Consider the following 26,466-nt stretch of genomic DNA (forward strand, 5'->3'; position numbering starts at 1 on the left):
ACGATTCCCGCATTATTAGACGTTGCAATATTTCAATTTGTAACTTATTCAAATGAGACGCCATTTCCATTATTCGAAAAAATCAAATTGATGTGATAATTTCCACTCAAAAAAATTGGTGTCTGGAATTCTTTTGAGTGCCGGAACCGGATACTCGCCGACGTATTTCATTTTTTTCACACACACAAAATAAAAATGGAAGAAATTCCAAGAAAGAAAAAAACCTGTCGCCTTTTTAGTAGTTTTTTTAAAGAAAGAAAGAAAAGAAAGAAGAAAAAGTCTATGAGTCTAATAGAGATTGTGAAAGGTCATCCATCATTTTCATCCATCGATGAAGAGAGTGGTCAATTGCGAGCTCTCTCGGAATGCCACCAACAGCAGCCAGCAGCAGCATCCCAACTTTTTGACGTTGGTCGGTTCAGGTGAGTGTAGAAAAACACCCTCCAAGTCGAAATGTGATTAATCAAATGGCCCCGGAAAAAAAGAAAGATTGACACGAGTGTGTAGATCTATCTACCACAGTCAGAGGAATTCAAGTATAAAGGAGGAGACATCCCTATATCCCAATGGCTGGGCCACTATACTGTCCAGAGAAAAGATGTACATAGAAAGGTCATCATCGGGCCGGCGGATTAACTCGCGCCCCACAATGTTTCCTGATCTGCCATCCGCAGCCAACAGCCAACCCTTTTTCTTCTAGTCACACACTAATCCAATCAAACGCTTCTGCTTGTTGTTTTCCTATTCAAGTTTGATACAGTATGCCTTTAGGAGAAATGAAAGAAGATAGGTATATTGACCTTTTCTTCTTTCGATGGTGGTAGAGGCCCTTTTTTTAGCCTATGATAGACTTTCAATGTACTTGTGTGTGTTGAGTGAGAGAGCCGAGTGACATTGATGGATGGTCTCTGTCACAATATAATCCGCCCACTCGACTCGACCAAATTAAACAAAGAAACGAAAAAATCTCTATGCACAATTTTACTCCGAGATGGAAATGTTTGGAATCCGAGTGACAAAATCATTTGATGTAATGGAAATAAGAATAGCCCGGATGTCCAGGTGGGGTTTGTACACATGTCCGGAGCGCGTGTGCTATCCAGCACGTTGAAATACACGTACATAAAAGTATAACATCTTCAACATCAACCTTTTATTTTCTAGCTGCATTATTATTTAGCCTGGCCAGTCCGGTTTTTCACATAGAGTGAGAACACACTGAACTGGGCAGAGAGAAGAGTGAAAACGGCTCTATTCTTTGGCCGGAGCATAGTAGATCCCCGTTGAGACTTTTATTGCTCAATTTGAGGCCTCCCAAGCTCTCTCACGTCTATATAACAGTCCAGTCCAGTCCAGTCACCCTATAGACAGGGGGGCCAGCCCAGCAAGCCCAGCACACACACACAACAGCCTCAAATAAGAACCAATATATATATCACGTCAACGTGTCGAATATATACTCACAGCCGGATATATATCGACTTCTTTTTCTCTGCCCAGCAGCAGCCAGCCTGGGCTTTAGACGAACTCACCTCACCATGTTACCAGGGATTTGAGACACCGGGCCAGCAGCAGCAGCCGGGAAAGGGAGGCTTTAGGTCCTATAGACATCAGTCTGGCAAATTAGCGCCCCGATGACTCGTTCGCCTGTACGTGGTACACGCTATACTCTATAGCCTTTGGTCTTATAGCCACACAGCTAATATAAATCTGTACACCAGCAGCAGCAGCAGAGGCCCCCATTATCCAATGAAACGGGTGTGTCCAGGAGCATATATGTGTAAAGCCTGATTTCTCATTGGTGTTCTTCTCTCTCTACTACGCACATCATTTTAAATCATGGTCTTAAGCTGATCCAGGCGGCAGTATATATGTATTAGGTCAAAGTTATATAGCGCCCAGTATAATATAAGGAAATGAGCCTGGGCGGTGGGGGGGCTCTATCAACACAGCCCGCCAATATTGAGCTTGCATAATATACCCCCACCAAGAGATTCACAAACTATAAATTAAAGCTGTATATAACACAGCAGCTATAGCGCCTGCTGGTTGATAAGTATAGCCAATATATTTACAATAATAGCCCAGGCTGCTGCTATAGCCCTCCCTGGACATCTAGTTGAAACATCCGTGCCAAAAAATAAAAAAAACCTGACTTGAAAAGTAAAATGTTCTTTTCTATTTTTATAATGCTTTGGTGCTCTTGTTGTTATATTGCTATATAGAAACACACACACCAAATTGTTTTGTAGGGGGTTTTGCCACTATGTCAGTCATGGGTGCCCACAACTGACCAGCAGAGAGTTCTCTACCACCCCCACACAGTTCAGTTCCAGGGTGGCCTATACACAGAGTCCCTTTTTTCTTGGTTTGGGTTTCAAATACTTTTTTTTTCAAATGATGCACAAAAGCCTTTTTTTTTGTCTGGAAGAGATATATGGGGGGTATTGAGAGCAAAAAGAGCCTAAAGTTTAGACAGACACAAAAGTCCGCTGTGTAGATGTGTGCTCGTTTAGACTCGGTGGTAGGCCACAGAGGGGGGTTTGTATAATAGAGCTCCAGCATATATAGTCACCTTATATGTATATAGTTTCGCCTTTTGTGACAATCTGTATAACAACTGAGCACGCCTCTCTATCTCAGACTGGTCAGAAACATTTTTTCCTTTCCCCAAATGCCCTGCTGCTGCCATACGTCAATTATGTAGCGAAAGAAACGATGAAAGTCGACTGAGTATATAGAAGAGGGGGTACTACATCTATAACTGGGCTGCTTTCAGAAATTATTGTTTAGACTCGATAGAATAGAATCAAACTGCTCTATTTTGGTGGAAAACAATTTTGTATATTTCCAGGGGAAATTTTTTGACAGTCGAGTCCTAGATGTAGCAGCTGACTATCTAGATACACAGCGCTGTAGGCTTTAATAAATGAATACTTTTTTTTTAAATATCGTCATCATCTTTACTGCTGCTAGTCGCTGACTATGATTGTGGTGAACCGAAATGATCAGCTTTTTCGGGTTGGTGTGTGGTCCACGTTGACAACACCTTCCCGTCTGTCTAGATATAGGCCCTTACAGGCAACTACACTCCTGGCTGGCCAAATCTAAACACTTTTATGAATATATTGCTTAGCTTTTCTCAGCTCTGATGGATAGTTTCTCCTTTCTTCCAAGTTGGCTGGCCAGCCAAAGTCGATGATGCAGCTATTTACGACAGAGCTGGCTGTGGAACTCTCTTAGTTTCTTGATGATATTCCGTCAGAAAGAAAAAAAAGTTCCAAACTGGACCATTGACCTCCCACCAAGTATTTCTTCTTCTTTACCGAGAGAGGCTATTGGGTTATTTTTATGACATTTCTCTCTCTCTCTCTCTCGATGTTTTTCTGGGTGCTAAGAAAACGATAGCCGGGGCTCTCCAATAGAGCTCTACATTGTGACAGGGCGCTACACATTGCTCGTGCTTGCACAGCGCCAGTCCTATATACCTACAGGACATTTTGGGCCAGCAAGCCTTTTTTTTTCTTATACAGCAGCCCCCCCTAGCACTTGTTCAGGAGTAATAGGTTCACCTGGTGTGGGTTCTCTTCCATCTCGGCGGGAGCTGCTGCTGCTGACCATCCGGCCGTTTCTACCTTTGAATGGACTTTTTTTTCGACTGGCCATTTTCATGTTCCGGTGTACCACACACGCGCTGGGCCAACATCCCAATTGCCCTTATAGAGCTGGGCTCATCATTTATCCATCAGAACCCCGCGATCATGAACAATATTTAGAGTCTTCTTCTTCTGCATGTGTACAAGTGTGTAGACGAGAGTTAGGCTTTTGGGTTCCTTCCTTTCTATGTATGACACCTTGTAAGCCCCCCGAAAAGTATTAGTCCCTGTATAATAGCCTGTATAACACACTATGTCTATATATCTATTTTCTGTTTAGCCTCTTTGCTGGACAACCAGGTCTATATCAAAAGTTTTTGTCAGACTTTTTTCGAGATTGACCAATTTGAATCCATCAATCTTTTGTGCGGATGCGATTTTTCAGCAGTTGGGGAATGGTGGCCAGACCTTATTATATTTCACCAGGTGTTATTGCCTACATTATACATATTTCTTTTTTCCAAAATAGACATTAGACTTCTGCTGAGCTGGACTATATACTATGTATCGCCCGGTCGAAATCTCTCCCTTTTCTATAATGGCTTTAGCTGGGGGAAATTATTATTATTATTATTGTTACTGTCGTCCATCGTTTAACGGCCTCTCTCTCTCTCCGTGTGTGTAGTTGACATCGTTATGTTGTCCAGGTTTTTCTTCGTCCCTTTTACTTTTAAACACTAATCTCCCCTGCGCATCCGTCGGCGAATCATTTCTGTATAATAACTAAGATGCTGGACACATTAGGAAAAAAAGGGCCACTGGATAGAAGAGAGTCAAAACACACTTTCGTTGGTGGGGAAATGTATTTGAAAGCGTGCGCAGCTGATACCTTTTTTTTACACATAACCTTGTCCGCCATAATAATGTAGCGTCGTTAAACAGCATAAGCGCTAATGGGTTTCTCTTAGCGCTGGTTTGAAAAAAACAAAAAAATCCATCAGCTTTTTCAAAACGATTTAGAAAAGATCAGTTCAGAATCTTAATTACAATCATCATTGATTTTTTCAAACTGATGTAGTCCTGAAAAATTTCCAATTTCCCGCCAATAACAGAAAAACAATTTCTAATATTTCTCATCATCAATTATTTTTTCAATTTTCAAACTGATCAAGTCCTAAAAAATTTTCAAATTTCCCGCCAGAAAAAAAAGCAATTTCTAGAATTTCATATCATTGATTTTTTTTTTTTAAATTCAAATAAATTGATTAAATCCTGAAAAATTTCAAATTTCCCGCCAGAAAAAAAAGAAAAGCAATTTTTCAAAAAAATTTCGCTGTCAATTGCCAACAATTTTGCCGAAATGTTTTTACGACGGTACATAGTACAGAAATTGGACCGCGCCTTATTGCGCCGCTGATTTATTTGGTTATTTTTTTTTAGAGAAAGTTTATATTTTTTTGTTGTCCTTTTTTTTTGCATGCGGAACTTTTATTTTTTTGCGCCGTATAATAAAAAGTTCCAGTTTTTTTCGCCAGCGCGCGCGCCCCAAAAAAATATTTTTATGAATTTATTTGACTTGGACTGTATATAGGCTAAATGGGCTCGTCTCTATTCTTCCCCCTTTGCTAAACTAAAAAAAAAATATAACGTTTTTTTGCCGAAATGGCCTATATTACACGTGGATAATACGAAACGACGACCCGTCTGGAGCAATATACCAAATGTGTATAAGTGGCTTATTGCTGGCCCTGCTCTGCTGTTATTATAGGCTCATCCACTACCGAAAAGGGACACGTGCAATACGGAAAAGGGCAATGCGGAATATCTCGCTGGATGGTTCGCATAAAAATCAGCGGGCTGGCAAAAAAGAAGAAAAAAAGTTTCAATCAAATAAAACTGAGACTGCCGACAAGAAGTAGGTCAAAGTTTAGAGTTTAGACCCGATAGGATCCCATTTTCGGCTGATGGAAATTAACATTTATTAGAATATAACCGATGGCAAATCGATAAGTCGTAAAAAGTAGGAGAGAATATCAGAATATGTATATATAGGATATCTATTCGTTGCAGCGACGAACATGGATTGAAATTGATTGCTGGCCTCGTATACACATTTCGTATTCATGACCCGTTTCTTTTCTTTTTTTTACCTATCCATCTGGCCATGTTTTTTTGTATTTTTTACGACCAATAGCCTAGGCCTATAGGTTGTTTTTCGCTATCTTTGTATCCAACTGCAAAAATAAAAATTAATGGCCAATTTGCCATTTAGTGGAGAAAAAAGGGTCTCGGCTGAAAAATGTTTTTACGAGCTGGGGGCATAGTCGAACTGTTGTCCCCAATTTTTAACCTTTATCGCTTACATTTATAGGCCCAATAATCATCTATAGCCCCGAGCAATAATAAGAGAGAGAGAAATAGATATTTTGCACATTCTAATTGTATTTTTGTGTGGACATCAAACGACAAAACTATTTACAATTTGATTTTTTAAAAGTTTTGGGAAAAAGAGACGAAATACAAATAAGTTTCCAATTTGAAATTTCAAAAAACATGCACACACACACATTGAAAAGGATAATAATAATATTATAAGAGAGTATTATTGTGTTATAATTTCTATGAAAGAAAATATCGAGGAACTTGTTTTGTGGATCAGCAGCAGCAGCGGTTTAAGCCAAACAAAGTAAAGAAATGAGAACATATTTTTTCCACTGGTGGGATTCTATCTGATGATGGCGGTAAATTTGAAATTCTTTTTTTAAACTTTTTCAGTTGGCAGATCGTGCAACTTGTACGGCTGGAAGAGACGTGGTGGATTAGCCGGTGGTGATGTCTGAGTGGCCGGTGGCGTGATGGGCGAGCTGACGGAGCGATCAGAGCGATCGGAGAAGCTGCTGTTGTGTCCGTTGCTGCTGGCCTGGTGGCCTCCCTGGGCGCCCAAACTGGAGCTGCTGTAAAGTGGTGAGACTGGAGACGGGGTCCGGCTGCTGGCTCCTTGGCTCAGGGTCGATGGCGACGTGGGCAGACGGAGCTGAAGGTGAGCCGGAGGAGTTGGCGGCATCTTCAGTGACAGCGGCTGGACATTGTTGCTTGGGCTTCCAGCGCTGGACGGGATGGATGTCGGGTATTGTCCAGTGGGCAAGCGCAGACTGTGCTGCTGCTGGGAGCTGGGGCATAGGGGCGATGAAGTGGCTCCTGGGAATCCAAAGACGGGATGATGGGCCGTCGGCGGAGTGTGCGGATGAGGGCGGAGTGGCATGGCTCCGTAGGGAGAGTAGCGGTTCATGCCGATCGGCTGTTGGACTTGTTGGGGCATTTGGCCGTAACAGGCGGCCGGATTGACTCCCGGCATGCCCGGCAACGGGTAAGGGTATCCGGCGGCTTGGAGCAAATAGGCGGCGAACATGGGGTCGGCCACTGGCCAGGCCAGCGACATGCGTTGGCGCTTGTCCTTCATGCGTCGGTTCTGGAACCAGACTTTGATGGTCGACTCCTGGAGGCCGAGCTGGGCGGCCAATTCACAACGTCTAGGGCGAGAAACGTAATTCTCCTGGAGGAATTCCTTCTCCAGACGGGCCAATTGTTCGCGGCTGAAGGCCGTCCTGTAACGGCGGACGGCTGGCCCTTGACCTTGTTGGTTGTTCATGGCCTCAGATGAGGAAGATGATCCCAAATTGGCCGAATTTGAAGAGCCGGCGTTAATGTTTTGATGGGATTCTGTTTAGACGGAAAAAGTTGATTTTTAGTTCCAAAAGTTCGAAAAAATTAGTATCAAGTTTTAGTAAATTACCAGTGACTTTCTCCTGACGAGGAGCTGATGGTGAAGTGCAGGATCCGTCTTGGTTGCTGGACAAGGAGACTGAATCATCCATGTCGAGCTCTTCATCGCTGACCGGAGTGGAATTCATCCGGGCGGCGGCTGCGGCGGCAGCAGCAGCAGCGGCCATAGCCTCGTGATGATGTTGGCTCAAATGGTGGAAATTGGCGAAATGGTGGAGCTGGTGGCCTTCCATCGGTCTGAACAGTGGCTGCATGATGTGAGTGAGTTAGTTGATTCACTTGAAGATGATTCACAAAAAAATTGGGTTTTTCTAAAACTCTGAAGGAGTTTGAAGGAGCAGTTGAGGAGGAGGTAGTGAGTGAAGAGAGAACAACTGAGTGATGTTGAACGATGGCTCGAGCTGCCTTTAAATACCCCCAGACTCCCCAGCCCCTTTAGAGTTGAAGCTCCTCCCACCGGGGGTCGGTAGTCGATTGGTCCTGACTGCCACTAACAGGCCAATCACTGGCCTTTGCTCCTCCTCTCTCTCTGCTCCCATACGGCGCGTTGAGGGCTCAAATTACGACCATAGGATACGAAAAAACGGAGGGAACTTTATTCCCTTTGACGGCCTATCGTCAACTTAAAGGATGAAATCATTCCGGACCGTTTTTATTTTCCCTCTCTCTGCTTGTGTACATGTTGTCGGTTATATTCGTCCGAGAGATTTTTTGTTTTACGACATGTATGCGCGCGGCAGCCAAGTGACATCTTATTGAAAGTATATAGTAGTCCGCGTCCGAAAAAAGAGATATTTGATTGCTTCTTTTTTCCCATCGTATGAAACTGAGAGACTACGGCCTTTTTCGACCGTGGCCTACCGAATTATGGAATCATTTCAACCGAAAAAGAAAAGAAAAAAGGTCGGCTGAACTGCTGCTCTCACGAATTCGTCAATATGATGCGCTTCTGGTGTTTTTCGTTTGGGGTCCTATATAGCACGCTTATCAGCACAGCACGTATCTATCGAAAAATAATAAAAGTTATTTAGACGTATAGAAAGTAGCACAGGGATTCTTATGGTGGGAAATTGAAACTTTGGCTACTTGACTTTGACTTTTAGATAAGATTTTATTATTTGCCCGACTGACTGTGTATGATGGCTACTCTTTCATGCATGTTCACGAGTAGGCCTATTAGAAGTTGTACATTATTCGTCGTATCGAAATGAATTTTTACAATCATATCATTTCCCGTAGAAATTCCGATTTGATCAAATTTTTTTTCTTAATTTGGAAATAGTTTATCTCTATCGATTTTAAACATTTTAATTAATATTCCATTTAATTAAATTATTTTGATTGAAATTTTACTTTAGACGAAATTCAGTCGATTTTCTATTGATTCAAAAATTGGCGTAGCTATAATATAAATGTATGGATAGATGTTATGGCCATAGCCACTGTCCAAATCAAAAGTCTAGCCTTACAAGGCTATCATTTCTAATGCAGTATAATGCGCACGTCATCGCCCAAAAATATATAGATAGCTCTATCTACCTTATTTAGAGAAATCTCACAATATATCAGAAAAATCAAAAGTCATCATTGGAAACCCGACGATAACTCTATCCGACCCGTCTGTAATATAATATCGTTTGATCCCAGCGCACCAAAGATATTTCAGCGAAATGACGCAACATTTGCCTTGGACCTGATGATTAATCCCATCTAAGGGCGGTCGTCGGTCGGCTCTCTCTAATACAACAATTGAGCGTAACGTGGTGGTGAGTCCATCTCTCTCTCTATCGAAAAGGGCCAGCAGCATCACAGACTTGCTAAGTGTTGGCCGTCGTCATCTCGTTATTTCCCGGCGGTATATCCATTCGTCGAAAAAGACGACGTTGGCTATATGTGCTGGGTTGATGTGGCGAACGGTCGCTAATGAGACGAGCCAATAGGTGAGCTGGCCAGCAGGAGCAAGACGCATATCAGCGCCGACAGTTGACACATCACAGCAGCGCTCAGCTCTATCTCATCTTTTTCTAAAAACAAATAACACGCACATAGGGCGGTATATAGCAATCTAGCGGTGGCGCTGGAATTCTTATAGACATTTCTTTGATTTTTCGATTGCTTGTGTGATATTGTTATATTATCCAGCAGGCTCGAAGAGGTGAGCACACACATCATCGGACGTCTCAAAGGAGAGCCGTCATTTTCCCCCCTTTTGTTGAGCTGTGTGCGACCCGCAACGTGCGAAACGTGACTGGGCTAAGGCCGTTGAAATAGTAGTACATACAGCATATCCCAGGAAATAATATACTAATAACCACACCTGTATGCTATTTATCTCTGCTGTCTGTATGTTTTATACGACGACTACCACGATCGTTTTGCTGACTACTCTTTTAAAAATAAAAAAAGCTTTTGTCTTTTGTCTTGACATTTCAACACGCCATTATAGACTCTAGACTATAGTCATTAGTATTTTTTGCTTTCTATATATTACCCTGGGAATGGAACAAGTTATATACCCGGAAAAATAATTAGAACCAACATGTCGAAATTCGAATTTCTTATATTTTTAAAATACAGGCGCGGATATAACAGAATTCGTGTGAACAACATTTCCAATAGAATTCCAGAAGCGACAGAATATGAAACGGGGGTCATACGTGATAATAAAAAATCATATTTCCCGCTGCTGCTGCTGCTCTTATTGCGCCTCCTTATAATATAACACAGAAGCATCTGAGGCTTTTAGCGAAATAAAAAAGTTGGGTGATGGGAAAGAAGAAGAAGAAAACGGATTCGATGATATCACTGGCTGCCGAGACTCCGACAAGGTTGTAAAGAAGAAAACTCGTATTATCAGTGGCTGTGCTGAAATGTGTGTAGACCAGTTTTTGATAGAGTCGCCGAGCGCGGCATCTTTTCTCTGTGTGTGTGTGTGTGTAGACAGTCACACCGTGTCCGACTTAAAATCCATCTATAAACACAATACAATATGGGGGCTCAACTTCTAATAGCCCGGTCAAGCTGGAAACATTCAGCTATTTTTTTGGCCATCCATAAGAAAAACGCGGCCGATATGCTGTCTATATGGGCCTAATATTTAGAAAGAAAGAAGAAGAACTGTGACCAGTGCGGACAGCCCCCAGCATGTATATATGGTCAATATTGTCGTCTGCCGGTTCGATATGGTCCCCACTGTTTTGGGGGCAAAGGACTATAAGGGGTCCTGGGAAAGAGAGAAAAACACATCACACACAAACTGGATAGTATCCTAGTGCCGACACAAGAGCTACTACTATACCCCCATCATATAAAAATTGTACACGGCTGCTGTTTCGTCTATTAAAATATAAACCCAGGGATAGAGTATAGTCATGTGGACGATATGGATGCACACATATATATACCGTTTAAGAAAGAAGAAGAAGGCTCACTACTACTACTACTACTACTTTTTATGATTATTATATTTCTTAAAAGAATATTTATTGGAAAAAAAAACTGTTTTTCGGCCATCAAGAGCATCATGGAACATGTCTGTCCTTTTTTGTCGGCAAACAGGAGAAGAACGCCAGGTTTTTTTTTTGGGGTCTAAGTCGGCACTAAGTATCGCCGTTTAAAGATCAAAAAGGGAAGCCGAGAGAGAAATAAGTTTTTCCGTGAAGTGAGCGGCGCGCAAAAATTGTAGAAAAACATTTCATTTTTTTTCCCAGCAGAAGAAGCCTAAAAGGGCTCATTATTAGACAAGGGAAAACTATATAGGTTGGGGCTGGAGAAATCAAAATGTATGTATAATTCCCATGTTGGACAGTGCGCTAATCCTTTCAGAGCGCGGCTTTTTGTGATTTTGTGTGTGTGATCCGTACCGCGCGCCGCAATTCCTTTTTTCAAATGATTTCTCCTCATTAAAGAAAATGACGCCATCTACTGATTTTACTATCCACTTGCTGCTGTCACAATTTCGCCGACAGTCGAACGACTGCGAAAAGTCTCGTCGGGGAATTGTAAAGATATCGTAAAAATCGTAATTGAAGTATTGAACAGTCGTCGGTGGCTTTTGATTCCGTTTGGCACACATTCCACACTTGTCTGATAGAAAATGGAGTTGTCGTCAGCCAAAGTTGGTTTCATCGGAGCCGGTAATATGGCACAAGCCCTCGGAAAAGGAATGATCTCAGCTGGTATATTTATTGCAATAGAAATTGGTAAACGTAAATGTCTTGTCGATTCTCATCAGTTGCTTTATTTTGATGACGCAGGTCTGTTGAAGGCCAATCAGATTTGGGCCAATGCTCCAGATGATGGCACTCTAGATGTCTGGAAAGCTTGGGGATGCAATGTTCTCATCAATGACAACAGTAACTGCCATCAATAGATTGCCCTTTATTCCATTTCTGTGAATCGCTACTTATAATCTCTCTCCATCTGACAGCTTCCGTCTTTGAGACATGTGATATCGTGGTGCTGGCAGTCAAGCCAAACTTGTTTCCAGTCATTGTCAGGGAATTGAAACAATGCAAAGGACCAGACAATCAATTGGTTCTGTCAGTCATGAGTGGAATTACTATTGCTGATATTGAAAAAGTATTTAACATCTAAAATATTCAACATTTTTTCAACTTGATATTTGATTGATTTCTACACACAGGGTCTTTATTCCAAAGTATCCAATTTAAAAGCCATCATCAGGGTCATGCCCAATACACCAGCACTGGTGAGTGCTGGCTGTGCAGGTACATTCCTCCTTCAAAAATTACAAAATCAGTCAACTAATTTCTCCCATTATTATATTATTCAGTGTATTCCCTGAATGAGCATGCATCTTGCAAACACGCTGATGTGACTATGAAGATCTTTGAGAGTGTAGGAATTTGCCACCAAGTGCCCGAATCTCAACTGAATGCCTTCACAGGATTGAGCGGGAGCGGCCCAGCCTATGTAAGATGATGGCGGCAAATCTAATTGCAGTAGTTGTAGTCATTTAAAAGTAGGAGTCGGCATCGTTAAGATTCTCATCAAGACTCGATTTGAGGAGAAAGAGGGAAAAAAGACCGGCTCGTCTCTTATTGTTTTCCCGTCTCGACGTTCGATACAGGTCTATATGGCCATCGAGGCCCTCTCGGACGGAGCAGTAAAAATGGGAATCCCTCGACCGTTGGCGACCCAATTCGCCGCTCAAATGGTTTATGGATCGGCCAAAATGGTCCTCGATACCAAGCGTCATCCCGGCTCATTGAGAGATGACGGTACTTATATTAGAGATACATATGACTCCATGTCCGTGCTTTATATATTTCATATCTTTTTTTCCCAATATGATCTATCAAAAAGTGTGCTCGCCTGGAGGAACGACCATCGCTGGCGTCCATGCCCTTGAAAAAGCCGGATTCAGGTACAATATGCATTTTTCATATTTTATATATATCGGATCGACGACGAGTCTCCAGACCTTGTTAATACGCTTATCTCAAAGACACTAGAAGTCGTTTTTTTATTTCATCTTGTTTTCCTCCACTCCATGTCTAGGTGCGCATTGATGGATGCCGTCGAGGCGGCGACAAAACGGGCCCAGGAACAAAGCGCTCACAAATAGAGGGGAGACCCACGGATGATAGCTGGATGGCCATCCGATGTCGCCTCTCCGCATCAACTCACTTTGGTTGTGATTATTAAACACTAAAAAAATCAAAAATATTTAGAACTTTTTATGGATAGATATTAAAATAAAAGAATACAAATTTCAACAACAAAATTGGCGCTTTAAGAATCTTTTGTATATTGTAGAACACGCAATTAGTTTTTAGTTTTTTTGAAATCAGTTAGCAATTTGTTGTGTAATAATGATGGAAACAAATTTTGGTAATATGATTATATAATTAAAGAGATAGTTTTCTCTACACAGTACACCGTTGGCAATCAAAACATTGCATCACACTCTGGACAAAGAGTGAAAATAAACGACAAAATTAATTCTTCCATCAACACACATGCGAGCACAAAAAATTTGACATTTTTTTTTAAAAAAAGAATAATAGTACTTTTTGTTTTTATTGTTTTACAAATAATCTTTCTTTCACTACTTAATTTGATAAAAATAAAATCCTCGAGAAAATCAAACGGATGATTTCGCCGTTAATTATCCTCCTGAGTGTAGAAAGAAAACATAAGGTAAAGCATTTCATCGTGTAAACACTAAACAGAATCTTACCTGAGTGTTGATTGGAGCTAAAATCGATACAGGTGTCAGTGATGGATCGTTGACTTCGTGGACTAAAAGCAGAGGCAAACTTGCAACTGATTGCGGTTCTTCGGGATCCTGAAATTTGATTAAATATTTCTAAAAAATCGAATAAAATCATCGAAAATGTAAATAGCCAATACCTGATTTTCTTCTGCTGTAGCATCGGCAACTTTATTCTCCTCCGCCGCTGGTGCGGCGGTGCTAAACACGGGCAACGGAACAACCGGAATATCGGATCCATCTTCCGGTATGAGAGAGATGGGCGTCTGGTGACAGTCCAAAGTGTTGATGGGTTCGTCTTCGAGAATACTTGAAGTGTCGCTGATTGCCGGTGTGTCGTCAGCTGGAGCTGGCGTCAGATCGTGGAAGAACAGAGCCGCCGCATCGCTCGGATCTGGAACATTCCAAACGGAAAACACGGAAGAAGGGACAAAGTTGGTTGATGACGATCCCGTTTCCTCAGAAACTTTCGCAGTGGAATTGGTTGTGTCATCGATCGTCGTTTGCCCAGGAAGAGTTTGCTCTTCCGGAATATCAACGGCAGGATTCGTCAGGGAAACTTGTTCGGATTCCAATACATTTTCTGGTCTTGGCGGCTCAGGATCGGTTGCAATTTGTTCCGATGGTATGGACTCCAATGAAATGGCTTCTTGTCCCAATTCCGGCACTTCCGCTTCTGGAATTTGGATGGTGGTTAAAGATGAATCTTCCACAAGAGGTAGAGGCTGGACTCTAGCGACTGGAGTCTTGGACCGAGTGATTTCTTGACGCAGACCCGGAAGGAAAACGTCAATGCGATCGCAAGTCATGTTCCACAATTGCGTTTTCATTTGAAGCGCTTGAGGCGAGGACGTGTTCGATGTTTTATTCGACGTTTGATCCAATTCGTCCGCGTTCGTTCCAAATACGCCGGCCGTCTCCATGACCAGCAATAAGTTCTTCATCATTTCAGGTACAGCTTCGGCCAGCAGGTCGTTGTTTTCCACGTGCATGTACTTGTCCATAAAGTCCAGCAACGTCAGCCACAGCGCAGTGAACGTTGGCAGTTGAATGAGCGGCCCCAAGTGCTGGAGAAACACTTTCGAGAGAAGAGTGGCGGCCCGGATTCGAGTCTCCTCCCAGCTGGAATGATCCGCTTGCATCTGAGCTCGAGTCGTGGCCGAAGAACGTTGAGGCTCCAGCAGTTTGGCCAGCAACGGGAAGAGCACCGTGTTGAAACAAGATTCCCATTCGCTGGCCGACAAACTCTGGAGGTCGTGGACCAGAAGAGATCGTTGCAAGTAAGTGATGGCCGTAGTGCGGACCTGTTTACGAGCATCGCAGCAGAGACGGGCGATGCCTTGGAGTAAAGGACACCAGCCACGACACCACAGAGATGGACCCAACTGGAAGCTTGTGGTAGCGTTTTTCTCTTCGTCCACTGAAGCCACATCCACTTCGCCACTTTCCGATGCCCACCACTGGTATATCTGAGCTGCCCTGGTGTGCAGTGTATGCATCAGATCCAGTAATTGAACAGGAACCTGGAACATTAATTGTTACAGAACGTTAACGCCTCCAAGTCGAGATTTAATGACATTTTTTGTGGTTGTTTTTACCTGGTGATAATTGGTGGGTAACTCCTGGACTTCGTTCCATTCTGTCGACTGGTCGCTCGTGTGGAACGATTTGGAACGTCTGAAATTCTCTTGAGGCACAGGGCGGCCGCCGTGATTCGGTTTATTCGCGGCAGCGGTTCCACCGTTCAGACTGGCCTCAACAAAGGTGCGGATGCACTGGACAGCGCACTCGAAATTCTCGGGCGTTATGTGAGCCACATCGCGAATGAGGAATGTCAAACTCTCACACGATTTGACAAAAGCCAATGGATCATGGGCCAACTGCAAATAATAAAAAAACAATTCCGTTATTCCGCTAACAATGTGATGTTCAAACAAAACTCACCAATTTGCGGTCGTGGACAATATTATACTCTCTTCCAGGAGCTTGTTTGCCTTTCAAATGTTCAATTTCTCCTTGACGGCCGACAAAAATCCAGCCACCTCCGCCGACTGGAACATTTAATTCTGGACTAGATCCGTGTACACCCGAAGCACCGGGAGCTGAAACCGATCGATTGGCTCGACTTTCGTACAGCTCTGAGTCGGATGTGTACCCCCGGTCGATCGAACCAGACACGTCAGCAGGCGCGTCTGTGTTTGCATTGGCAGCAACGGCGGCAGACTCGGTAATGGCTTCCATCGAGACAGAAGGAGCCAAATCACCTCCGCGAACTGACGGTGGCTGGGCGCCAGCTCCGACGCATTCCAACAAGGTGAAGAGCACGCGCCAGTCACCCGTCGTATGGACGTTGGCCGCTCCAGTTTTCAGTAATTCGTGAAGACCATAAGAAACTTGTCGAGACACTTTTGATAAAACCTGTCACAAAATACGGTTAAACCCGTTTTTCTAAAAATGAATTATTACTGATTGGTCTTTACTTGAGGTTTGAGCATTAGCAGCATTCTTAGAGACTGAAGTACAATGGGTGCCACATCTTCGCGTCGCATCAATCGACCAGTTAACAGAAGGAGAGCGACGATGGAGCGTTCCAGAATGAAAATTCGATCAGACGCTGCAGCTCCCATTACCAAACTGATTTTATGGGGGGATTAATTTAGTCAATTAAGAAAATAAGAGATAATGGAATAAAACGAAATCACCTGTAAATGTGATCGCGAACTGGATTCCAAATGCATGTGACTCGATCGCGATTCTGGACGGTGATGCGGATAATCAATTCGAGAACAAAGATGACTGTAAATTCATCCGTGCTGGAAGAGGCCACATCGTTGGAAGCAATCAAAACTATCGTCCAGCAAAGTAAACAAGGTTTTAAAAATTCAGCATAGAATTTATGGTAATCGAAATTTACCTTTGATGAAATCTTGAAGGGCGTTAGTTTGTAGAAATTTCGAGTCTGAAATCAGTTGTTCAATATTGCACTCCACAGCGCAAGCTTTGGCCCGGCTAAGGGCTTCCTGTTCTTCGGCAGACCCTGCCCTTCCACTGGACGATCCCTCAGAGAGGGCGATGTAAGAATAGATGGAGCTGAACAATCCCGAGGTCTCCGATCGAAGCGGTATGTCCTCTCCCAGGAGCTTCACTTTAGTGTTGGGATCAAAAGGATCTTCGGCCTCGACCAGCTCATCCGGCAGCACGCGCATTCTGTAAAACTGCATAATGCAGTCGACCAGAGGCTTCCATCCATCCCGTAAGATATCGCCATGACGTTGCACAAGATGGAATACTGTGGTCGTGGCCACTTGGGCTTTGCGGTTCTGTCCAAAAGCGACGGCCTTTTTTGAAGAGAAATAAAAGAGATCAAATGTTTGGTTAATCAAATTCTATATAACAACTGAGTGACTCCCTCAAGTATTCACCTGGATGGGTGGGTTGTCGCCACTGGGGAGTAGACAAGAGAACTTGATCATCGTCTGGACAACATGGTCAAAGACATCGCTGCGGCCAAAGTGAGCCGCCACTGTCGACATTTTCTTGATGGCTTGCAAAACCCATTCGACGATGCCGCTACCTTCAGGCTGGGCTTTGTCCAACAGACAGCTTAGAGCCGCCATTGTGGGCGCCCAGGACAAGGTGAACAGGTCGCGATCAAAGAGTCCGTTGGGAGCGTGAATATAGCGTCCGTCTTTGGTGGCCCCGCGCCGCAGCAACACTTTCCACAGGTAGTTGTCCTTGACCAATCCCGTCTGCTCAGCCGGCATGACAATCTCTTCGCTGCGAATCGCCTGGTAAATCTCCTCAAGCATCGTAGACTCGAAATCCTGACCACCGTTGACTTTGGTCAAATTTCGCTTAAACTCATCCACCGTCATGGGAATGTTTTGCCTCTTGACGTTCGTGTTGTGCTGGTCGACGTTGAGCATGATGACGGCGTAGGCCAGCGTGAAAGCTGCGTCAGCGTTGAAGAATGGAGCGTCGTTGCATTTGAACCAATGGTCGGCGAACTGTTCCATCAAGAGAGAAATCAACGGAGCCTCTCCTGGGAGGCGGAAGGCTTCCAGGTAATATCTGAGAGCTTCATCGATGCGGATGCCGTGGAAATCGAAAGAACGGACGAAGGCTTCGAGAACGTTGAGATTTTTTCGGTTACTGATGTACTCTCCAATCATCTTCTTCTCGAGTCGTGAACATTCTCGGAGTAGAGCGGCTACCTGCGTCGGATCTAATGGATCCGCCAAAAGGCCATTCTCCTGGAGAAATTGAATTCCTTTGGCGGGCTTGCTGTTGAATTGCTCAGCACCTGCTATTAACAGCTTTTTTTTATGGCGGACTGAAGAGAGTTGCTCCTCCGAGGGCACGTCTGCAGCCGGCTCAACTAAACGGCTCTTTCGAGCTGCTGGCGGCATCGAAAAAGACGACTGGTGCTCCAACTGACCGTTACCTTTGCCATTCCCCTGTCATTTACAATTCCAATAATGAGGAGAACAACTACATATCAATAACTGATAGACCTTTGATTCTTACCTGGGTGAGGCAATGAGCCTCGATCGAGTCCACGACAATCAACAACGCTTCCAACGATAGTAAGTGAATCGTATAGATCCCACCGGCCGCCACTGGAGCAACGTTCTTCGATAGATGTTTAATGAGCTCTTGGAACAAATCCGATGTATGGCAATCACAATCGTAATTCAAATAGAGCTCCGTCACTAAGCCTGAATAAAAAAACAAATTTGAAGATTTAGATAAAAACCTAAATTTTAATTCATTTTAGATTTACCTGGAATGCGACAAAGTTGTGAAATGGCTTCAAGAGCGACTAATCGCCGCTCGTAGGCTACTTTTGGTGACTCGTGAGCCACAATCTCCATCAGCTTCAGGAGATAAGTTTCCAGCTGGAATTTAAGTCGCGTTCGTGCCGATTCGAATAGCAAGAAACAGAGGCGACAAGCGGCGGCTACCACGGATAATCGCTCTGAATTCAGAAGCGAAAAGAGTGACCGACACGTTTCGTCTTGAATCAGAGTCTGAAGCGATGGCACGGCGGCAATCACGTCCGCTGCTGTCTCCACGGCTATGGTGAGCAGCCTAAGACCAACGTGAATCATGGCCTCGCTATTCTGTCGCTCCAACGGATTGATGAGGCTCACTAGAAAGCGCAGCAACTCTCGGACGCAGGGTAATCCGTAGGGCACATGGGTGCGGCCACCAGACTCTTGATCAGTCGATTCGTTTGAGATGAAGCGGACACCCTGTGCATTGACGTAGTCTTGGGCAGCAGCGTCAATGCTTTGAGGAGAAGATGCTTCTTCTGGTGCCGCTGAAATAGTCACGACGGGCGTTTCTGCCTCCACTGAAGAGGAACGATCAATCGATTGGCAAGTAGTCGCCGTCGTTTCGGCATTCAAATCCGTGTCGGCTGTTGCATTTTCATCCACTGGATTTGGCATGGGAAATGATTCAGTGCTCTCTTTGGTAGTGGGCGTATCGACGCAGGGACTAGACGGCGTCTCGACCGTAAGTCCGCTCTTGGACGTTCCATTCCCATTGGCATGAACGGCTAATGTTTTCGGTCTCGGCTTAGGAGATCGAGACTTTTTCTTATTCCTTGAAGGATCATAGGCAGCCGTTCTCATTTTTAACTTCTGAAAATAAGATGCAACTAATTAAATAACAGAGCTGAAATGAAAATAGAAATATGATTACCTTGTAATTGACTGATCCTTTAATTTCTTGTAGAGGAAACTGCGGCACTCGTTCGTAAAGGAGACGCACCATTTCACTCAGAGAATGTTCAGCAGATTTTCTCAAGAGTTCTAAAATATTAGGCAAATAAATCAACAAGTCTAAATGATGACAGAAGCTGATTACGAACCACTTAGACGTGTTTCAAAGCAGATTCGGAAACAGCTTTGCATGATCTCGCAAACACTTTCATTAGAGAGCAGAATCCCAGCAGGATGAAGAACCAACATCCTCAAGACCTGAAAGAGATGCAGATATTTTAAATGGTTCTGAAATACTTGGTAGACGAAATGTTCCTTACGTGTAAAATTTTCATTAGAACAACTTCATCACTGCCACTGTCAGTTCCAACAAATCTTGCATGTGTCACCGCATCAGCTAAACTTTCAACTACAATGGCAGCTGATTCCTGGCCTGGATCTAAAAGAGGTCATTGAAAAAAGAGATCAAGAAAACTTGTGATTTCAATGCAAGCTCTAGAATATTACCAATCAATCCATAAGACAGGAACTTGAAGACTGCAGACAATGCAAGTTCAGTGACAGGACCAGATGTGTCCTCGGATCGAATCACCTCAAGAAAAGGACCTACATCATTTGTAAAATTAATTTCACTCGATTCACACATACTAATTGTACAGCATTACCAAGTACTGTCAATAAATCTAACTCCACTAGTGATGAGACTTGATTCAGTTGTTCTTTCAGCTGATTTAAATTTTTGATCAAGACATCCTGCTCCTCCTCCTGCTTATCAGAAGAACATTGGTTAGAAAAAAAAATACTTTATGTAAAAACAGAAAGGCTCAGCATTTTAAATTTAAATTTTAAAGGCATAGAAGTCCAAGGTGTGTTTCTGCAAGACAGAGAACAGTTTAACATAATACCTGATAGATTTGAGAAGACCATTTGAATGGCCTTCTCATAGAATTAAGCAAGATGGATAGTTCCCCTTGAATTACATGGAGACCATTAGAGGATAATTCCTCTATTAAAATTTGCGCCATATCGGCGTTATAACCAATATTTCCCTGTGCAGTGCTGTTTCCAATATTCAGTTATTCACGCACACTATTCACGACACTTATTTTTTCCTCCGGTTATGAGGAGCCACATCACTCTTAAACAGCTGATCGGGTCGCTTCTAAACAGTTGATAAATTCAGCTGTCAAACTCTCCAGGCGTTTAGGAAAAAAACAACTTGTTCTCGCAGATATTTTTTAGCAACATTCCAACATTCCCCCGCGAATGGGATGAAAAGTGCAATTAATTCCAAACTATGTGAAAACGTTTCAAGATAGTTTGTCGCAGTTTTTTCTTTGTCTCTTACTACATCGCGAAGTCTTAAGAGAAGAAAATGAAAACAAAACCTAATATCTATCACGAAAAACAGTCAAGACAATTGTGCGCTCTGCACACTTTGAATAATTTATTTCAAAAATCTGATACTTTCACCAAAGCATTACTAGATGATCTGTGCCTTCAGCTTACACCAAATTCTTGGATTAATCCACACCGCTCTATTTTTGGACTAGGGAACTATGATGTCAATGTTGTCATGGCAGCTGTACAACTTATGGATTGTGAGATGGTGTGGTGGGACAAGCGAAGAAAAATAACTCCACATGAAGTCAACAGTGCTGTTGGTTTGATACTAAATCTGCCAAGCCCAAGTAAAGTTGGTGGTTTGCTATTTCCATTCAAAACAAAACACTGGCTCGCAATAAGGCAGTTTGACTCAGTTTACTACAATCTGGATTCAAAATTATCATCACCAGAGACCATAGGAGATGTCCAGCAGCTCATAGAACATTTAACAAGACATCTAGATGAAGATGACTGTGAACTCTTTCTTGTTAATTCTACAAAGCCATGTACACTTGCAGTTGCTGAACAGATGTAATATACAAATCTAAATTCACTCTAAATCATTTTCTCTTGCTGTTGTTCAGGACAAATTGAAGCTGTTGCTGGTTGTTAGCTTCAAGTAGGTATTGAAGGGGTGTTCCCTCAAGCATAAGGTGGCCATCTTCATCTTGTGTGATAATGATTTGAGCAGAGTCCATCATGCTGCTGTTATTGCTAGCGTCACATGAACGCGAACTGTCCTCTTCAACAATCTCAAGAAAATTAGCCGCTTCCGTGTCCGCAACTATTTCGAATCCTCCATCGGGAAGAGGTCGCACAAAATGAACTTGCTCGTTTTCTAGTAAAATTAATAAGGTTTTTAACTTGAACTTGAGATTCCACAAATGTAAACTATTTACCTAAGTCTGAAGTTACTTCACACGCATTTGCGACTTCATTCCTGAATGAAGAAATTTCAACAGCGTTCTCCTGGCGACACGGAGTTTCAATAGAATCCAATACTTTTTGGTCCACGTCAATGGATTCGATGCGTACAACTAGTTGACCGTCTTCATCCATATGCTGAGATACCGTTGCCACCACTGCAACCTTAAAATTTAAAACGATTTGCAAAGAATGAAATTTAAAAAATTCTTGATGTCGACTAACAGTACACTTCATAAATTACCTTGACTTGACTTGGTTTACAGGAAGGATCAACTTGAGCTGACTTTTGAGCAGATTCAGCTAAATCTTCGGACGTTGCGGATATCAATAACTAATTTAAAGGAAAAACCATTTTTTGTTGGAAAAAAAATCCAATAATTTCAAATAAAGGAATTTAAAAAAATACTTGTTTGTTATTGGGAAGATCAAAAATTTTCACCAAAGACGGGGTTCCATCTATGGATTTGAGCAGAGCAAACGCAGTTTGGTTTGTAATTCTTGCTTCATGCATACTTGGAGTTTGAATTGCGTCAATCAAAAGTCCCGCTGTACTTCCGTTTTCATTCTTGGAGTGGACTACTTTTGAACTTGAATTTGTAACACCGGGCGATTTTATTGTGACTGATTCGGATGCTACTGCTACCTATAATTAAAATGGAAAATTATAAGCATTCAAAAGTTTATTTAAAGTAATGTTTTTCAAATTATTTTTTTTTTGTTTTCTTACTTGAACTGGCTTTCGATTTGAACTGGGAAGACGACCTCTACGACTGGTAGAAGATCTAGGTTTAATTAAATTGTGCGTTTCCTCTTCGTGTGAAGTCAGCAATGTTTTCTTGGAAAATTTTTCATTGCACAATTTGCAGGAAAACTTGTCAGATTGGGCTGTCCGTGTCGATCCATCTGCTGGACTTGCCTGACCGTGAAGTTTCATCTTGTGCACCACTAGGTTTGACATTTGATTGAAACCACGACCGCAGATTTCACACCGATAAGGCTTGAAAATATTCAAAGATAAATTATTGATTTTCAGATTAAATTACGGAAATTTGCTTCATTACTCGTTCGTTAGAATGAGAAAAAAGATGGTTCTTCAAGTTGCCTTTTTGGTGAAATCCTTTGCCACATACATGGCACTTATGTGGTTTATCGTCAAAGTGTGTCCGTCGGTGAGAAATTAAAGTGGAAACTCGATTAAATGTTTTCTGGCAAACTTCACAGACATAAGGCCGGGCGTTTGAGTGAATGGCGCGATGCTGCGACAGTGTGCTCATCTATGGAATCACATTATTAGTTATGGAGATAGACAAAAATGATTTTGAAGTTGCACCTGACGAAACGCTTTATCACACACATCGCATACAAACTTTCTTTCGTCAGTATGTGTCGGAAGGTGTCGCATTAGAGTATACTGATGACGGAAATCTTTGGCACCTATATACAATTCAACAGTCAAAACTGAACTCAAGTAATGAAAGAAAAATGAATTACATATTCCACACTCCCAGAGCTTCAATATTCTCCCTTCAATTTTCACATATTTAACGAGATGTAGTTTATCTTTAGGATCTATTAACATATCTTCATTGGCACTCTGGTTCCGTAGTTCCTCTAATTCTTCTTGACATGAAACAATCTGAGAATGCCAACATTAAAACAAAGTTCATAGTAATTTTTTAAATTTTATTACATGGTATCTAAGAAGGTCTTTTCTTTTGGCTTTCTGGTGTGAATAGTTGGGTGAGGAAAATTCATTATCGGCAGCCTCTTCTAACAAAATGAATATCCTTCAATCAATCATTTTAAAAGATAAAGATTTTACAAAATACCTTCAGCAGCATCAATTCTATCCATATCTTCTTGATTTACACATACCAGTTCAGCATCCTGTAATACTTCTCCTTCTTCATATTCTTGGTGGACTTCCGATGAAGACTCCACATCATAATCCTCTTGCATGGTTTCCACTAAAAATGAATCTACACCAGTAAATTCTAGCAAATTTTAAAGAAGATAAACAACATCGTAACATTATGCGATTGAACTGAGCGGTTAGATGACATAAAACAAAAGACAGTCTGGTAAAACAGAAGAAAAACACTTTGCAATTTGGAACTGAGTATGAAAGAAATTTCATAAGCAGTCGAGAAAGATTCCCACTCACAATTTAATTATATTAAATAAATAGATTACCATTAGATGATTTGTTACTCATTTTTCTCCATAATCTTTCTCAAAACCATGTGTTTCTAATAGTTTTTTTCTTTTTTTCTAAATTCTAATGCATACGTTGATAGGGACGGCGGTTCCAACTTCCAACGCCATCTATAGGCCGTATCATTGAGGTATTTTACTGCGTGTTTGCGTTTGAGTTTGTAGGCTATCACGAAAATCTAATGTAAGAAAATATATCTAGAAATTCTGCGTTAGCAAGTGCCCGAATTTTAAAATGTTTTAATTTCCATTAGAATTTATCTATTTTTTTAAATTTCTATACATGCAATCCCGCTTAGGAATATTAAACCAAAATTTAAAAAGAAGAAGAACATTAGGCCGAAATAGACCAAACATTTTTGTATTGCAGAGAAAATGCACATTTACAGGACAAAAGAAATTCCACTATCATTTCAATAAACACAAAGTTAGGGAATAATTTATGCTACGTGCCAGTTTTTGGTGGTAAGCGTCATAATTCAGTGTTTTGCTTAGCTTCTGATTCGGCTGAGTCTATAAAAAATTGAAATAAAAGAGATAAGTTAGTGAATTGGTTATTGAACTATCTGAGCGCCATTAAGGGGATTTGCAGAATTAGGATCTTCGGTATTAATTGAATATTCCGAAAGAGAAATGTACGCTGCGACGCAGACGCCGACCAGAGCAGCTAAAGTGGTGCTACTCTGGAAGATGATGCAGGTGGATAAGCACATCCCCAAATATGTTAAATAGCGAAGGCTGGATCCCTGCCAACTCTGCGACCAACTTTTAGGACCTTTACCACAAAGCAATTTTGTATGTAAGCAAGAATGAAATTGAATGTACATGTAGAAAAAAAATGAATTGAAAGTGCTTTAAGCAAAGAATAATAGAAATCCAGCCATGCATAAAAAAACAAACAAGAAAAATACAAATTATAAAGAGAGCCCCTTAAAGAGTTCTCTTGATTGATAGGTGTATGAAATAATTTAAAAACATCACATTTTACCTTTGCAAACGCCTTCTTTCAGTTCGTAATTTTCAGCGCATTCAACGCAATTGTCAGGCCCGTCGGCGACACAGCCTTTACATGCCTTATCACAATCTATTCATTGTAATTATAATGGGATATATCACTTTTGGTATTAAACTTATTATGTGTTGGTATACTTATGCAAGTGTGCGATCCTGGGCTGTTGACGCAAAAACTATTATCATTGCAAGCGGTCTTGTTAGTCAAGCATTCATCTATGTCACTGCATCCTTGCTCAGTGTCCATGAACCATCCGTCATTGCAAGTCAAGCAACCTTTCGGCCCAGCTTGTGTGCACACGTCTTTGCAGGAACGATGGCAGGCAGAGCAAAGAACTTTCTTGTCGTCTCTATAAGAATCGTAAAATCCACTAGCGCACTGTTGACAAAGCTCTCCGCTGTAGCCCGCATCACAGACGCATTTTCCATTGCCTTTTCTGGTTCCTGAGCCCTAAAGTAAAAAATGCTATTAATCAAAAAGACTAAACAATATAAATATTCAAAATTATGTGAATAAAAACCTTGCATTTCCCATTAGAGCTACATTCCATTTCAGGTGATGAACCTGGGCATGGCAGGCATTCTGGACCATAATGATGGTCTGGACAACAGACTTTGAGTTTCTTGATGCACAGCCAATGATGAAGATCTCCATGTAATTTCTGATGGTTGAGAAACCAATCTTCTATCAAAGATTCATGAGCTTCAGCCAAGTTGTGACACTGTAAGGGGTAGTAAATAATATGATTCACAAAAGTTGTCAAATTTTGCATGAACCTATTTGATATACCTGGTCTTCTCCTTTGGAAAGATCTGAGCACAATTTCTCCTGAATTTCAACTAAGCGAACTTCACTGTTGGCATAGCTTCTCAGCTTTTTTTCCTCCCAGTCTGCATCACCCCCTTCAAACTTCCCTCTAGAAGTCCTCTCCATTCCCTGTGTACAATATGCAGATTAGTTCCTTTGATCATAATATTTTTTCCAGAAAAGTACTTGCCTTTTTGAATGACTCTACTAAGGATTTGCAGGCTTGGCATGGAGGTAAGATGTGTGCTTTGTTACGTGTTAAATTGTGATTTGGTGGGTCAAGAGCTATACAGAAGCTCAGTGTAAAAGTTACATATAATACAAAAATCCAAAACCTGCTGTAAAAGAATCAGTGATCATCAGGAACAAAAAGTAAGTTTATAGTTCACTGATAAGAATTACTGACCTCTGAATGAAATTTTGTTGAAACATTTTGAGCGTTAAGGGGTTGACGAATACACAGTATTCAGTTTAATAAACGCACGGTCACCGAGTGTTTAAAGAGAGTCTCAAAATGAAGACTCGAGTCTAAAGATATGACAGCTTGAATGACAACACGTAACACGCTATCCAACGATCCAAAAGACCGGGGGGACACTCTGAGCTTTCTGATTGGTCTGCACTAAAAGTGACGTCAGATGTATTGATCGCCACCTATATGAACTAGGATGCATTTAGTTTCACGGTTCAATTTGTGAACGCATCCTATGACGTTTGACATATGTTATTCGCGCTAAAAACAAAGTTATTTTGTTGAAACCACGACCCATTAAA

At 41.9% G+C, this 26,466-nt stretch overlaps 6 protein-coding genes across 14 annotated transcripts; 2 read left to right on the top strand and 4 right to left on the bottom strand.

The window, feature by feature from the left end:
- Nucleotides 1-6,018: 6,018 nt before the first annotated feature.
- On the bottom strand, nucleotides 6,019-7,760 carry LOC124204318 (segmentation protein even-skipped-like). Its single transcript, XM_046601359.1, has 2 exons — nucleotides 7,390-7,760; nucleotides 6,019-7,316 (listed from the first exon to the last, which is right to left on the bottom strand). Exons 1-2 carry the CDS (start codon nucleotides 7,631-7,633, stop codon nucleotides 6,358-6,360), a joined length of 1,203 nt encoding a protein of 400 aa, XP_046457315.1. The 5' UTR covers nucleotides 7,634-7,760; the 3' UTR covers nucleotides 6,019-6,357.
- Nucleotides 7,761-11,323: 3,563 nt separating this feature from the next.
- On the top strand, nucleotides 11,324-13,391 carry LOC124206340 (pyrroline-5-carboxylate reductase-like). Its single transcript, XM_046604138.1, has 8 exons — nucleotides 11,324-11,557; nucleotides 11,636-11,734; nucleotides 11,809-11,960; nucleotides 12,025-12,109; nucleotides 12,175-12,314; nucleotides 12,472-12,622; nucleotides 12,708-12,768; nucleotides 12,903-13,391. The coding sequence occupies exons 1-8, from the start codon at nucleotides 11,476-11,478 to the stop codon at nucleotides 12,967-12,969; spliced, it is 837 nt and encodes a 278-aa protein (XP_046460094.1). The 5' UTR covers nucleotides 11,324-11,475; the 3' UTR covers nucleotides 12,970-13,391.
- On the bottom strand, nucleotides 13,129-20,509 carry LOC124206334 (Golgi-specific brefeldin A-resistance guanine nucleotide exchange factor 1-like). Of its 2 annotated transcripts, none has more exons than XM_046604124.1 (17): nucleotides 20,252-20,509; nucleotides 20,012-20,111; nucleotides 19,854-19,952; nucleotides 19,667-19,785; nucleotides 19,496-19,604; nucleotides 19,327-19,436; nucleotides 18,401-19,265; nucleotides 18,145-18,335; nucleotides 17,040-18,074; nucleotides 16,532-16,955; nucleotides 16,320-16,464; nucleotides 16,098-16,251; nucleotides 15,562-16,035; nucleotides 15,216-15,497; nucleotides 13,758-15,140; nucleotides 13,585-13,692; nucleotides 13,129-13,520 (listed from the first exon to the last, which is right to left on the bottom strand). In XM_046604124.1, exons 1-17 carry the CDS (start codon nucleotides 20,369-20,371, stop codon nucleotides 13,509-13,511), a joined length of 5,730 nt encoding a protein of 1,909 aa, XP_046460080.1. In that variant the 5' UTR covers nucleotides 20,372-20,509; the 3' UTR covers nucleotides 13,129-13,508. The 2 variants fall into 2 exon arrangements, with proteins under 2 accessions (XP_046460080.1, XP_046460079.1); XM_046604123.1 differs by having other exon boundaries at nucleotides 20,012-20,114; nucleotides 20,252-20,502.
- Nucleotides 20,510-20,539: 30 nt separating this feature from the next.
- Nucleotides 20,540-21,285, top strand: LOC124206342 (josephin-like protein). The gene has a single exon (XM_046604142.1). The coding sequence runs from the start codon at nucleotides 20,722-20,724 to the stop codon at nucleotides 21,265-21,267; it is 546 nt and encodes a 181-aa protein (XP_046460098.1). The 5' UTR covers nucleotides 20,540-20,721; the 3' UTR covers nucleotides 21,268-21,285.
- Nucleotides 21,201-24,001, bottom strand: LOC124206337 (zinc finger protein 343-like). 5 transcript variants are annotated; one of them, XM_046604133.1, is made up of 11 exons: nucleotides 23,853-24,001; nucleotides 23,489-23,626; nucleotides 23,350-23,426; nucleotides 23,151-23,295; nucleotides 22,990-23,093; nucleotides 22,721-22,933; nucleotides 22,387-22,656; nucleotides 22,066-22,302; nucleotides 21,901-21,990; nucleotides 21,632-21,821; nucleotides 21,201-21,570 (listed from the first exon to the last, which is right to left on the bottom strand). In XM_046604133.1, exons 1-11 carry the CDS (start codon nucleotides 23,872-23,874, stop codon nucleotides 21,293-21,295), a joined length of 1,764 nt encoding a protein of 587 aa, XP_046460089.1. In that variant the 5' UTR covers nucleotides 23,875-24,001; the 3' UTR covers nucleotides 21,201-21,292. The 5 variants fall into 5 exon arrangements, with proteins under 5 accessions (XP_046460089.1, XP_046460088.1, XP_046460086.1 ...); XM_046604132.1 differs by having other exon boundaries at nucleotides 23,350-23,429; XM_046604130.1 differs by having other exon boundaries at nucleotides 23,489-23,653; nucleotides 23,853-23,991.
- A 217-nt stretch (nucleotides 24,002-24,218) lies between these two features.
- On the bottom strand, nucleotides 24,219-26,297 carry LOC124206338 (protein disulfide isomerase Creld1-like). 4 transcript variants are annotated; one of them, XM_046604135.1, is made up of 7 exons: nucleotides 26,099-26,297; nucleotides 25,883-26,027; nucleotides 25,675-25,821; nucleotides 25,406-25,606; nucleotides 25,023-25,335; nucleotides 24,862-24,957; nucleotides 24,219-24,648 (listed from the first exon to the last, which is right to left on the bottom strand). In XM_046604135.1, exons 1-7 carry the CDS (start codon nucleotides 26,122-26,124, stop codon nucleotides 24,428-24,430), a joined length of 1,149 nt encoding a protein of 382 aa, XP_046460091.1. In that variant the 5' UTR covers nucleotides 26,125-26,297; the 3' UTR covers nucleotides 24,219-24,427. The 4 variants fall into 4 exon arrangements, with proteins under 4 accessions (XP_046460091.1, XP_046460093.1, XP_046460090.1 ...); XM_046604137.1 differs by having other exon boundaries at nucleotides 24,219-24,386; nucleotides 26,099-26,296; XM_046604134.1 differs by having other exon boundaries at nucleotides 25,883-26,030; nucleotides 26,099-26,295.
- Between the last annotated feature and the right edge of the window lie 169 nt (nucleotides 26,298-26,466).

This window comes from Daphnia pulex, chromosome 10 (genome assembly GCF_021134715.1).
Source record: "Daphnia pulex isolate KAP4 chromosome 10, ASM2113471v1".
NCBI lineage: Eukaryota > Metazoa > Arthropoda > Branchiopoda > Diplostraca > Daphniidae > Daphnia > Daphnia pulex.